General features: G+C 36.0%; 1 protein-coding gene across 1 annotated transcript in view; it reads right to left on the bottom strand.

Annotated features, from left to right (window-relative positions):
- Window positions 1-14809, bottom strand: part of LIFR (leukemia inhibitory factor receptor alpha) — a 78650-nt gene that overhangs the window by 20536 nt on the left and 43305 nt on the right. Inside the window, exons 7-13 of the mRNA XM_018065593.1 lie at window positions 13988-14242; window positions 9901-10030; window positions 9301-9470; window positions 7210-7355; window positions 5839-6001; window positions 3378-3448; window positions 880-1093 (exon numbers count right to left, since the gene is read on the bottom strand). Coding sequence (XP_017921082.1) covers window positions 880-1093; window positions 3378-3448; window positions 5839-6001; window positions 7210-7355; window positions 9301-9470; window positions 9901-10030; window positions 13988-14242 — 1149 coding nt within the window. The remainder of the gene's footprint in view (window positions 1-879; window positions 1094-3377; window positions 3449-5838; window positions 6002-7209; window positions 7356-9300; window positions 9471-9900; window positions 10031-13987; window positions 14243-14809) is intronic.

Here is a 14809-nt window from a genome sequence, read left to right as displayed (position 1 = left end):
CTATCTCTTGAAGAATTCTCCAGTTTGTTGTGATCCACACAGTCAAAGGCTTTGGCCTAGTCAATAAAGCAGAAGTAGATATTTTTCTGGAACTCTCTTGCTTTTTCGATGATTCAGGGCATGTTGGCAATTTGATCTCTGGTCCCTCTGCCTTTTCTAAATCCAGCTTGAACATCTGGAAATTCACGGTTCACATACTGTTGAAGCCTGGCTTGGAGAAGTTTGAGCATTACTTTGCTAGTGGGTGAGATGACTGCAATTGTGCGGTAGTTTGAGCATTCTTTCGCATTGCCTTTCTCTGGGATTGGAATGAAAACTGACAGTCACTGTAACTCATCAAATTTAAAGTGGGAACTGAAGAATTTTAAAATTACATAAAAATTCTTTTCTAAAGCTTATACTGAAGATGAAATTTAGACTTTAAGAAGAATTTATCAGTAAAGGATTCCTATTAATAAAGAATTGTCTTATCAATGAAGCTGTCATTTAAAACAAGTATTTCTTCCTTCCTGTTTAAAAACAGCCCAGCTGATGTGTCAACTGTCATGGTCTTGGGAAGATGTGTAAAAGCAGTTCTGAATAAACTGTTAAAATATTTCTTCCTAAGAGTAGTATCTACCGCCATAACTCTACAACATTATGTGTTAAAGTAACTGGGTTTTGTAATTATTTTATCCATCAGTATAGATGCTTCCAGTCAATACTGAAGGCTACTGCCTTTCCATGAATATTTGACAGTAATCTGCCTGTTCCTCCTTAATCATTAGCAGCAGCAGAGGGTATGAGAAGAGAGCTGACATTATGAGAGCAAGCAACACCGTCAAAATGTTTCACCTTGGTTTCCTGTCCTTATATACTACTTTTACCTTAAGTACTCACCATTGGGAATTTCCATACTAGCTATTTTAGAAGGTGGTGATGAGCCGGCAGCATTTTTTGCCACCACACTGATGATGTAGTCATTTTTATCAAGTTGTAATTCTGCCTTGTGTTGAGTACCAGGAATCTCAGAAAGGGATTTTGTTTCCTCATCTGACGAATATGATACATTATAAGAAAGTATTTTTCCATTAGCTTCATTAATGGGTAAAGGCTATTTAAAAAAGAAAAATAAATTCTGTTATAAAAATTGGCAAAGGTGATGTGACAAGGCAAGGCCACTGAGTCTAAACTGGATACTTCACTAATCCTAACAAAGTAATGTTAGGAAACATGAGTCATTAACAGTGCACAGCACAGACTTTAAATCCACTGAGATCTGGATAAATCAGGGAAGCAGTGCTGAACAAAAACTACCCTTGCTGTAAGCAGTAGAGTACATAAAAATATAAAAATTAAGTAACAAAACAATATTTAGCTTCATATTTTTCAGAAGGAAACCAAAAGAAGAGATGAGAAGCAGTGCGCTACTTAAATAAAATATTAAAAAGTATGGCATCATGTTTTTAAAATAGTTATTGTTTTTTCATTTTAAAGTAGTACTTGCTCATTACAGAAAATGTGGAAAATATTAAAAAGTTGGAAGAAAAATCTCCCATATTCCCATTTCTTAAATATTCTTACATTCTGGTATTTCCTTCAAGCTGTTTTTCTAGATGAAGACTTTTATTAAAATTGTTTCAATCATACTATACAATCATCTATTTTTTTTCACTTTTCTACAATACACTCTTTTTTTGGATAATACAATTACATATATTTCTAACAGCTTTATATTTCTTTTCATATAGCATTTTTATTAGTTTACCTGAATATTTCTTAAAAAAGTAGATTTTAAGTTGTTGCCATTTTTTTTTTCACAATAAAATGAACCTTTTGGTGCCACACTTTTTTCCCCAGTTAGGATTAATTCCTTAATGTGGCGTCCCAAATCTGGACTTACAGGAAAGGAAATAAACATTCAAATGTCTTTATTTATATATCTAAACTGCTTTTCAAAACAATCTCTCCAATTTATATAGCAGTGCATAGGACCCTCTGATCCAGCCACTAATACTCTGCTGAAGACACAGAGGTCCCCGACAGCCCTCTGACAGCCTGGTCCAGTGAACACGCTACCCTCCCAAGAACTGTGGATTTCATTTGATACTGCCCATTCCTTCACGTATCACCCCCATTCCCTTGGTTTCTGCACACTATTTTCTCTGGTCTTCTTGCCCTTCTAACCTTCCCAATCTCCTCTGCTGGTTCTTCAGATGCTGCCACCACCCACCATGCCACCCCGGGCCTCTTTCTACGCGGTGTGCTCTGAGTGATCAATTTATATGCTACTCAAAGCTATGTCTTTAGCTCAGACCTCTCCGGAGCTCCAGAGCCTTACACCAAACTACTGCCTACTGAACAATACTCAATCACCCTAGTGGTCATGATGTGTATAATCAACATGTCCAAAACAACTTAACTTTCCACCCAAATATGGCAGAACCATAAACTAGTCACTGCAGTTAGAATCTGAATTGCTTCAGTATTTTTAATCCTTGGTTAAACATTCATCTAGTCTGAAAAATATCCTAAACTCTCTACATTGAAGTCATCTGTACGATCATTCCTATATTACTGCACAATCTGACAGACAACTGAGAGCAGCTAAGGGAGTTTTCCAGTTAAGAATAAGAGGGGATGCAGAGTCACATACAGACGACCTCCAAGTGATGGAATGTGTACACAACACGCTCGCAGACTTCAAAAATCCACTTTAATCAAAGCCATACTGACATCAAGTTTTTGTAAAAGTTTACTTTAAATAACAAAATGCACTATTTAAAAGAATCTGGTTATAACTGTTCCTATGAAATCTGATGTAGAAAACAACTGTTTGTGATTTTGATTTTCATAAATCAGCAGTGAAAACATTTGCTCCAATAAGGTTTATGCTCTAGTAAAACATAATGCAATTCATATTTTAGCTAAAATTTTAGAACGCCTTTGTAAAACTTTATAATTCCTATATTGTAACACAATGTATTTAGGGAAAAACAAATTATGCTGACTGAGAAGATATAAAATGTTGGTTTCCTATTCACTGAAGAGAAAATACAACATTAACACTTACAATTCTAACTTGTGGTTTCCGGCTGCATTTCTGACTAAAGTGAGGTAGATGGAACTCATGAAATTCTCGGTCCTTTATAAGTCTCGTAAAATCAAACTGAAGAATGCCTAGACCTGAGACAGAGGTCCTCACTACAAAGACTGTGGGACGTCTGCAGTGATGAGGAATCTGGGAGTTTTAGAAGCCAGGCTACATTCTCAGCAATACTGTCAACTAAGCCAGTCTGGGAAGTCTTGGCTCCCTAATAACCCAAGAACCATATGTAATTTAAGTAGTTTAGCATACTAAAGTTACTTAAATATTCAAGGAAAAATAAGACATTTACCTTCCAATATATTATTAGATTTTTTCCATCAGAACTCCACTCCCTCCAAATATCTGGTCCCTTTGAAGGAACTAGAAAAGAGATTTAAAAGTTAATATTTGAAGATGCATACTATGTCAGTTGATAAGATCAATAATTGGGACGGCAGGGTTTAAAATTGAAATTCTCAATAAAAATGTGAAGCAGTTACTGCTTCTAAGTCATTTTCCACTTAGAAAATGGAGCAATGGAAAGGCCGAGCTCTGAACATCTGCAAAGCGTAAGGTCCCTTACAATGGGTTAAGATCACCCTCACATCCCTCAGACGGATTGGGGCTGCCTCTCCATCTCACACCCTCCAACCCCTTCTTCTTCAAGCTGGCTCTAGCTACAGGTCAGCTTCCTGATTGTTCCTAAAACATGAGGAAGACACCCACTCCAGTCTTTCTGCACTTTGTGTTCTCTCTTCCTCTGACTACAACTTTCCTCCTCTGGATTAACTAGTAGCTTCCTTCCCTGCCTCCTTTGTATCTCAGATCAAGTGTCACCTTATTAGTGAAGTCTTTCCCAGCTACCTTACTTAAAATTGCACCCCCTCTCCCCAACCACTTGGCCTTCATTTCCTAGCCCTCTCTCTAGTTTTTATTTTTTTTCCATGGCACTCATTGCCACCCAAAATACACTATTATATATGTAGTTTAAAAACTCATTTCTAGTACTCTAACCTCTACACCCCATGGGCAAGAGAGTGCTGTTTTATTCACTGCTATATTCCTGTAACTAGATGATTCCTGACACACGGTGGATGCTTATAGGTTATTTCTTAAGTGAATTAAATGCCTTTATTCAATGAGGTGTAAATAAAGTGTTTCCTCTTGGCAACAACAGCTCATCAACTAAGGCAAAAGCTCCTGTGGTAACTAGTTTCCAAAAGGACCAATGATGCTGGTCATGGTCCCTGACATTCAGTGTGGTGGTCCCTCCTCCACTGTATCAGGGTTGGCCTGTGCGGCCAGCAGGGTACAGTAGACGTGATGTATGTTCCTTCTGAGACTAGGACATAAAGACATTGTGGAAGCTGCCTTGTTTTCTCTTTGACCACTAAATCTGGGTGCTGCTGGCTGCCATGTGAGGACACTCCAGCAGCCCTATGGAGAGGCCCGCACAGTGAGGAATACAGACCTCGTGCCAACAGCCATGTGAGTGAACCATGCTGCAAGCCAACCCTCTAGACCCACTCAAGCCCGCAGCCCCCACTCACATCCTGACAGTAGCCTCCTAAGAAACTCTAAGTTGGAGCCACTCAGCTAAGCTGCTCCTATACTTCTGATCCAAAGACACTGTGAGGTAACAAATGCTTGCAGTTTTAAGCCACTGAGCTCTGGGGTAATTTGTCACAGCAACAAATAACTAGTACACTCTCTCTCGGGACTCAAGCATGATCCAAATAACTCTTGGATGCGTTGTAAAGATCCTCTCGTCTCTTTCGTCTTCATGTGAAGAGACAAAATCTGGGTTAATACCTATCAGTTTTTGTCTTACTGTTTCTCTGCTTATTGCTTCCCCCATGGTTCAAACAATAAAGAACCTGCCTGCCATGCCAGGGACCTGGGTTCAACCTCTGGGTCAGGAAGATCCCCTGGAGAAGGGAATGACAACCCACTCCGGTATTCTTGCCTGGGAATATGGATAGAGGAGCCTGGCCAGCTGTAGTTCATGGGGTCGCAAAGACTTGGACACGACTGAGCGACTAACACACATTACATTTTTTGGAAGAAGTTTGATATTCCCTGTATTATATAGTGCAAATAAATCTTTTGCTATCTTTTATTGAATAATTTCTGAAAACTACACCTATTTCTAAATTTTTGCTGTTTGTTTGAAAGTTGATATCTGGATTAATCAAGAATAGAATCTCATTCTGTCTTTAGAAATTATCATACTCAGAAAACCAGTTACCTGATTTTAAAGATATTTTGATCTGGGTGTACCACAGAAACTATAAAGTTCAAGAACTTGTAGTCCCAACCATCCTTAGGCCTAAGTCACAATATTTTACCAAATTAGCTTTATTAATAATTGCTTTCAATAAAGAAACACTATAAATAGATTCTTATAATTAAAATACCAGGAATAGGAAGAAAAAGTATGTGAAAAACCACCCCATAATCTTACTAAATTTCAAGTTTGGTTTCCTGTGTATCATCCTGTGTATAATATAGTTATAATCATATTGTGGATAAGGCAGCTTAGCCATTTCACGTAACATAAGCCAAGCATTTTTTCATATTATCACGAAACTAAAACCCATCATTTAAAATCTTTGTATGGTATTTTACTAGTAGGTATTAAATAATTACACAATTTATCTAAACATTCTCCTACTTTTAGTCACTCTGGTGACATTTTTGTTAAAAAAAAAAAGGTATAAAATTTCAGGATCCATAGTAACAATTAGCCATAAGTCATTCAGTTAACTTACTGGCTTCTGTGGTTAAACACTGTTTTTCATTGCTCCATTTGCTCCATTTCCAAAAAGGGTCAGTAGAACATCGAATCCGAAAAGTATATATGGTATATGGATTTAACTTGTCCACAGTAGTAAGATAATTTGAACTTTCTACCCCCCTCATTGTGACATTCCGCTATTAGAAAACAAACATATATATTACATATGTAATATCATGTGTATATGAATAAATATACATATACATTTATTTTTCAGAAGAAACCCTCCCAAATTTGCAACATAAATTGACTGAATGTCCTAAGACTTTACCTCTATAAAACCAAAGACAGTTCATCTACTATATTTTAATTCTTATATAAATTCAAAATCAGTGAAATTATGTTCTGCAATAGCAAAAAAATTAAAGTATATTTTTAATCCAAATGTTGAATCTAAGTAATAATGGTCAATTAAATTATGCAGAGACGATGATATTCTGTCTATGGTTAATGGTGATGCAATATGCCTTAATATAATTTAGTAATCCAAGATGACCTTGAGTATTAAATACATTATTCAGATATTTGGAAGCTTATTGGAGGCAAGCATCATTTATGCATTATTTTTTACATGGCACTTAGAACCCCTAGTGCAGTGCTAAACATGTAGAATATCCAACAAATATTTAAACCAAATAAAATTAAGATGAAGCAATCTGAAACAAATTTGAGGATTTGCATGTCTCCGGAAAGTCTCTGAGTTCCCAATTACTTATTGCAAAGGAACTTTCTGTGTTACATTTTGCAGTTTGACCGATTTTTTAGAAATTATCAGTACGTTTCCAAATAACTATTTAAGTAGAATGTCATTTATTTTAGATCTACCCCAAATTACAAGATGGTGCAGCATAAAAGTCAACTTAAGTATTTAAAATGTATTAAAAGTCATGTTTTGACTTATAATGACCAATTATAACTTGCTCCTATTGCTGCACTTAGCAGTTTTAAATATCACATCATCTCTCTGCTGCTGATTAGTCCATTAACTAACACAAAGGCTACAGCAAAAACTACTCATTCATTCACAAATTTATTGAGCGCCCGTTACATGCCAAGGACTATACTAGATCTAGACACATTCTGAGTTACAGAAGTCATACTTATATTCTATAACACCTACTACTACAATTGTTTTTAAGTGCTAAATGTTTAGACCATCTAAAGTATGTATACACACACACACACACACACACACACACACACACACACAAACAATGGCTCTTAGGAAACCTCTATAATAAGTAATCTGAGAGCTTATACATGTGAATTTACTTAATTCTTTCTGAAAACTACGTATTTTATCCAAAATAATGTCGAAAGAAGTTTAGAGGAGAATCTTACTCACCAATTCATGCTCTGAGTTAGTTTTATTAATTTCAATTTGACATAACAGTTTAATTTTTGTAAAGTTGCCCGGTAAATGCCAGGAAAGTGTCACAGCTGTTGAATTAATATCCTTCACTTTGAGTGAAGTAGGAATACGGGGATGAACTGTAAATACAATTTTCAAAAATTACTTTAAAAGTTCTTTTCTAATATGACAAATGAGAGCCAAAGAAAACAAAAAACAGGAGATGTGTTATTAGTGCTGATCAACAATGTTCCACCCAGTGTTTGTGGAAGACAAACCTCACATTTATGGCCTGACACCAGGCCAGCATTGCTTAAGAACCATTCATGCTCAAGGTTGCTCAGTTAGCCCCAGAAATACTAAAAGGTAGTCTCTACCTTTAAGGAACCTCTCCTTTACTTGAGGAATGACAAACAGAAAGAAAGAAAATCAACAAGAGTATATATATACAGTAAATCCTAATGTGTGGTATAGATATTAACAGATACTGGAATTTGGCTGTAAGTAAGTGTAGATGTACAGTGAAGATGGGACTTAAGATGAGCCTTAGAGGATAAACCAAAGGAAATTGGCAAAACTATTGCAGAAAAGCATTTCAGGCTGGAGTCCTGGCAAGAACAAAGGCACACTGAAGCAAACTACACACCATATTGGATATACTGCATACACCAATTTGAGTGATAGAAAGAATCATGGGAAAGACAGGGTTGAAATGGCAGAGGGCAGATAAATACATACAAAACTGCCACTCAAATAGAAAATGTAGCCTTTCTGATCTTAGGGAAAAAAAATCAAGAAATAATGAAGTAAGGCAACAGGAACATCTACTAATCACTTGTACGCTATCTTCTAATGCAAATGGTTTAAGCCCTTAGCCCCCGACTGTCTCTAAGAGAAGGCTTCTGTGCTACTGCTCCGTATATCGTAGAGCTGGTCTCAGCTGATACATGTGGAAAGACCACAGGAATGAATGCCAAAAAGAATGACCTCTTTTATTTCTATTTTGATCTCTATATGAATAGGGTTGGTAAAAACTCAGAAATCATCAGTAGTAAAATGGAACAAACTATTTACTGATACATAAAACTACGTGGATGGATATCAAAGACATCATCCTTAGTAAAAATGCCAACTTCCTGTGGCGCAGTGGTAAAGAATGTCTGCCAATGCAGGAGATGCAAAAGACACAGTTCGATCCCTGGGTGAGGAAGATCCCCAGGAGGGGAAAACGGCAACCCACTCCAGTATTCTCGCTTGGAGAATCCCATGGACAGAGGAGCCTGGCAGGCTAGATAGAGTTCACGGGGCTGCAAAGAGGCAGAAACAAGCACAAAGGAACACACGAATGCCAAAGGTCACACAGTGTATGGCTCCATTTACACACATTCCCCATATGACAAAACAACAGACTTGAGGAACTGATTAGCTGTTTTCCAGGGACAGAGATTCATGTGTGTGTGTGTGTGTGTGTGTTGGTGGGGTTGCTAAAGTGACAGCAAGAGGCAGTTCCTTTGGGGTGATAGAACAGTTCTGTATCTTAACTGTATCTGGTGGGTTACATGAATCTATACATGGATCTGACTGCACAAAGCTACACACATACCACACACAATCAAATGCATAGAAACTGGTGAAAAGGGAGCACGGTCAGTAGTCAGGTTCAGTACTGAACCAGAAGGGTCAACTGTCTAACTGAAGTACAGTTCCATAAGATGATACTACTGAGAAAGCTGAAGGAGGACTCTATTATTTTTGCAACCACCCTTGAGTCTACAATTATTTCAAAATAAAAAATTTTTAAAATATTGGGCAAAAATATTTTCAGAAATCAAAATTATTAGATAAAGCCACTTACAATTTCTATAAAACTAATTCAAATTTTTATTTGAATTCAATAACATAGTGAAACTTGAAATTTAAATTTTAAAGATTTTTAAATGAAATTTTAAAAATGAATAGTAAGTAACTATGAAGGAAATAATCAGTAATTTAAAAAAAAATCCCTAGAAGCACTTTTCATTAACCTCAAGACATTTTACCACTTCTAAAGTTATTTTTAAGACACTGGTTTATGCAGCAACTTACCTTTTTCAGTTATGTTAACTAAAAGTGTTGATTCTGTCTGACCCAGAAGATTTTGAGCATTCAATGTAAAATTGTATACTTCTTGATTTGAAAGTATTTGAAAGAATAACTGGTAGTTTTCATTTGCGGACACTTCATCTCTGTTAAATCTAACATATTTTCCTGAAAAACTGAAAAAGAGAATATTAAGGAATATTAATTTTAAAATGGTAAGAGATACATTACAGAAAAAAATGGATGAGTACATTTTAAGTAGTTTTTTCAAAAAGGCTTATATTTCCAAGTGTAGATATATTACCTACTCAGGGAAGAAAATATATACAATGCATAACACAGAAGAAAATAATCAGCCATATTCCCACTACCCAGAGAGTCTCTGTTCATATTTGAGGGTTCTTCTTTCTAGGCTTTTTAAAAAAAGATGACAAGATATTGAGTCTGCAATGTGCTTAAGTTAGAGTGTTTATAATATACCCAATTTTCTACAGCATATTTTGTTTTATATCTTTTCTATAAATGAAACAGAACATCTTCTTATGTCATTTAACATCCTTCCAGTGTGCTCCTTACTGTCTGACAACCTCTCCCAAAGACCTTCACCTTTCAAATAAAGTGTAACTTGTACTGCGTGGGCCCTCCAAGGATGTCGGTCTTCCTGGATTCCAAGTGCAAATGATTTCTTTTAAATCATATGTCTCACAGTTCAGTTTTTGAGGAATGTCTGGTGGATCTAATTTAAAAATGAGAGGAAAAAAAAAAAAGCAGTTACTTTTGTTACATATACCTTCCCTAAAAAATGTTGCATTTTATAAATGTTAATTACATTTTGGACAATTTTCTTAAAAAATAAAATAATTTGCTTATTACATTTTGAATGATGCAGAAATTACCATTTTTTGTATAGCATGTTGTGTTAGAGTCCATATTACATTAGGAATGATGGATTAAAATATACCTAAGAGTGACTATTAGCTCATTTGGAAACTTCCTCCTAGCAACCTTAAGAGATCAACTATCATGTTTTTCCCTTAATCCCATTTCAGAGTCCATCAAATCTCTCAAAGGAACCTGTGTGCAACTAGTTCAATCAGAAAAATCTACAGGTTGAAAGTATTATCATCTATCATCTTTATATTGTGACTTGAAAAGAAGTACCAAATCATATTATAAGTCAATATAAGTCATGTTACAAGTTCCAGAGTTCTTAAATAAGGACTGTTCTTACAAGGACTTACAAGGACTGTTATTTACAAAGTAATTCTTGGTAAAATTCTGCATCTCCCTATATTCAAAGTGACTACTGCTCTTTTGTTTTTTAATGAAACGATTGTTTTTGTAGGGGCAAGACAAGAAAAAGAAAAACAGTTGTCTTTGTTTTGACAGACCTTAGCGTGATAAATTAAAATTCTACAGTGTGACAATGATTACAGAAAGTGATATTTCTATCTTACCTAACCAAGCATATGCAGAAACTGATATTTCCTAGTCATTTTTTTTAAGAATTAAAAAATATTTATTTATTTTTAGCTGCACTGGGCCTTTGTTGCTGTGTGGGCTTCCTCCACCTGTGGCTGTCTTCATTTGCGGTGCACAGGCTTCTCATGGCAATGGCCTCTCCCACTGGGGAGCAGAGGCTCTAGGCCCATGGTCTTCAGTAGGCATGGCACGTGGGCTCAGGGGCTGTGGCACAGGGGGCCTAGCTGCTCCTTGGCACGTGGAATCTTCCCAGACCAGGGATCAAACCTGCGTCTCCTGAACTGGCAGACTGATTCTTAGCCTCGTATCTTAGCCACCAGAGAGGTCCCTTACTGTCATATGTATCTAAACCATCTTCCAATGAGGTTACGGTTTTATAAACAATTATCTACTTGTTGAAAAACTCTAAAAGATACATTTTTAAAAACCTGTATTTTAAAAATAGTTCTCAGTTTATCAAACAAGATTTAGAAAATTTCACATACTTTCCCCAGAGATAAGCATTGCATCCTTCAAAGTATTTGGGATAACATTAAGAGAAGTAATGAGTATTTATATGAAAGTTTAACAACTGGTAAATAAAACTAACATTGACTTATTTATTTTGAAAACCATTTTAAACTTGAGGCCAAACTTTTAGTCATTTTATTTAGCTCAAATACCCAAAATTTTGAGGATATTTAAAATGCTGATTATTTTAGGATTTGGCAGATTTTTTTAAGTTGAAATACTTAAAATCCAAAATAACAGGAGCAAACTAGATAGCAGTGGAAGGAAAAATTGAAGGAGAAAAAAATATGAAAGGGCAGTATTTAAAATGTAATGCTTTTCAAAGAAACCAACAAGCTAGGTAAAAGCTTGGTATAAATCAACTGTCTTTCTATATAGCAGCATATAGAAAATGCAATTTAAAAAATCAATTTTTAATAGCACCAGAAAACATGAAACACCTAGAAATAAATTTATAAAAAGGCATGAAAGACCTCATCTCACTAAAATAAATGAGACAAAATCTAAATAAATGAAAGGCTATACCATGTTCATAGATTGGAAGACTCAATATTGTAACAATAAAAATCTTCCTAAATTGACAGATTTAATATAATATCGATCAAAATCCTGGCAGGTTTGAATCTGTATGTATGTGTAAGGGAAAATGAACAAGCTGATTCTAAAATTATTTCCAGCTTTTCCAGTAAATAATGGGTTAACAGGATACCCATAAGGGATAGAAAAGTGAGTCTTGATCCCTAACTCACACCATAGCCCTTGTTACAGGTTTCTGAAGACTCTCTCTGAAGTGAAGGTTACCGCTGCTCCTGAACAAATATTGATCAATATTTCAACCTCCAAATGTTAAAAATGAAAGCTAAATTATGAATTAAGTAGGTTTTCCCTACCACTGTAATAAAAATTAGAAAACTGTCAGAAATAATAGTGAATCTTATCATCTTTTAAGTCTTAATTTTTATCCCATTCTTTTACATGAATACTTCACTGTTTGGTATCACTTATCAAGTAGTTTCCCTTCATTGGTTCTTAACTTTAGACTTCATGATCATTTATGAAGAATGTTGCAAATCATTTCCTAAAATTCCATTTAGGAAAGAAAATTTAATTTTTTAAATTTGTAAAATTTAAATGTATCCTCACTCTCACTTGAATTCCAAAATGTTTACTGGGAAGGCAAGAAGCAATTAAGGTTAGAGCCATCAATCTGAGAAGGGCACCTAATGCTGGTCATTCCCTTGGAAATCTATCAGCAACTGAATGTAATTCATCATAAGTATAAAAATTGGCTGAAAGCAGCTGATGTAGAGCACCACTGAGAATCATTAAAAAAAAAAAAAAAGGCATAAGAAAAGTCATTCTGTGCCACCAGGGAAGCCCAAGTGATCAAAAGAAATTCACAAAATCTATTCACTGCATTTTATACACTTTACTCATGAGATCCTCAGACCACTCAGAACCTTCAAGTTCAGAATGTGAGGTGGAAGAGAAGCACTGCTGGAGGCACCATCAGTGCTCCTAATATTACAGTTACCATTAGGGAGGGGAGAGAAAAACTCTACATACAAAATCATCTGTGGACGGATAACACAAGCCATCTAGGCAGGGCAGCCCACCGACAACTTTTGGAAGCACCATGGGACAGAGGTGTAAGCATGTTAAAAGATGCCCCTGCATTCCAGAGAGTCCTCGGTACACAGAGCACCGTGAGGGGGAACTCTTCCTCCCATGTCCTCCAGCCACCCTCCTCTCATCAGAGAAGTGCAGGTTATGCTTTTGAAAGATTTTGAGCAAAATCCTTACAATTTCTTTAATTTAGGTACTTTAAATAAAAAGGCACACTTTAATCAGGTGAGAAATTAATCTATATGAAAAAATTCCTAAACAATGGAAGATTAATTACATACTAACTGCCCCTGACTTAACAAAGCTGTCAGCTAAGAATTTTATTTATTTTTAAACTAAGAATTTAAACTAAAAATTAGCAGTTGAATGTCTCAAATCTAATTATAAAATCTGCAAATTATATATATATATATATTCTTATAGGGCTTCCCTTGTAGTTCAGTCAGTAAAGAATCTGCCTACAATGCAGGAGATCCAGGTTCGATCCCTGAGTCAGGAAGATCCACTGGAGAATGAAATGGCAACCCATTCTAGTATTCTTGCCTGGAGAACCCCATGGACAGAGGAGCCTGGCAGGCTCTAGTCCACGGGGTCACAAGAATCGGACATGACTTAGCCATTAAGCCACCACCACATATATTCTTATATGGGGCTTCTCTGGTGGCTCAGATGGTAAAGAATCCTCCTGCAATGTGGGAGACCTGGGTTCATTCCCTGGGTTGGGAAGATCCCCTGGAGAAGGGAATGGCTACCCACTCCAGTATTCCTGCCTGTAGAATTCTATGGACAGAGAGGCCTAGCAGGCTATAACCCATGGGGTTGCAAAGGGTTGGATGCAACTGAGCAACTTTCACTTTCACAAATTATACAGATACAATTATGTAAAAAACAAGCTTAGAACTCACCTGAACTTGCTTGAAAACAAGCAAAAATGCTGGTACCTTCTTATATTATTTATCAAAGAATTAAAAAAAAAGAAAGAAAATCATCCCCCAGAAAAAAACATTAAGGCTTTCCAAGAAGACCCAAAAAACATTAACAGGAACTCTTAAAAAAAAAAAAGTAATATACTTACATCCCGCAAAAACAACTGTTCCAAATATGTTATCTTCTACTGAGAAAACCACATTTGTTCCACTACTTGCAGAAGCAGAAATGTTGCGAATCTTGATTGCAACATTTTCCCCATCAAGATGGATAAGGGGACAATGTGTACTGCCAATCTGTGCTGATAACACTTTTTCTTGAGTCACACAACATACTGTTAGATCTGAGCCTGCAAGTATCACTTTGTCTTGAGGAAAAACCTTAGTCTGAGAATCAGGAGGCACTAGAAAGAGCAAAAGGAATTATAAATACTTTAGAAGTCTTTTACATAAATTAGCCCAGTGTACATAAACCACAGTTAGGTACTTTGAAATAATGGTGACTCAAAGAAAAAGTCCCTTCAGGTTTCAAAGGAGCAAGACATACACAAGAAATAAAAATGCGTGTGGTTTTATTTATGATGGGGTGATAGGGGGGAGTGGAAGGGATTGCAGATCAATGTATATAGTTACAGGTTAATATTAAGATCTAAGACGTCCAAAGGTTGATATTAAGCAGGTTTATATCTACCATGTGAAAAATCCATACCAAAAAAACCTGTATGTTAAAGAATTCCACTTCTTTGAAATTACTCTATATGTTTAGATCAGATGTGTTACTTTCCATTAACCTACATATATGGGTAAGTATTCCACATCCTAAAAGCACTTTAAGGAAAAAAAAGCCCAACTCTCTATATGTTAATGGAAGCCACCCCTTTGTTTTTATTTTCCTAAGTAGCCAATTTAAGAAAAGTATCTCTAGTCTCCTTTCTACCTACTCATTCTTTAATCTCCTGCAATCTGGCTTG

This window comes from Capra hircus, chromosome 20, assembly GCF_001704415.2.
Source record: "Capra hircus breed San Clemente chromosome 20, ASM170441v1, whole genome shotgun sequence".
Classification (NCBI taxonomy): domain Eukaryota; kingdom Metazoa; phylum Chordata; class Mammalia; order Artiodactyla; family Bovidae; genus Capra; species Capra hircus.
The sequence above is the reverse complement of the archived record's forward strand: the minus strand, read 5'-3'. Positions and strand labels throughout refer to the sequence as shown.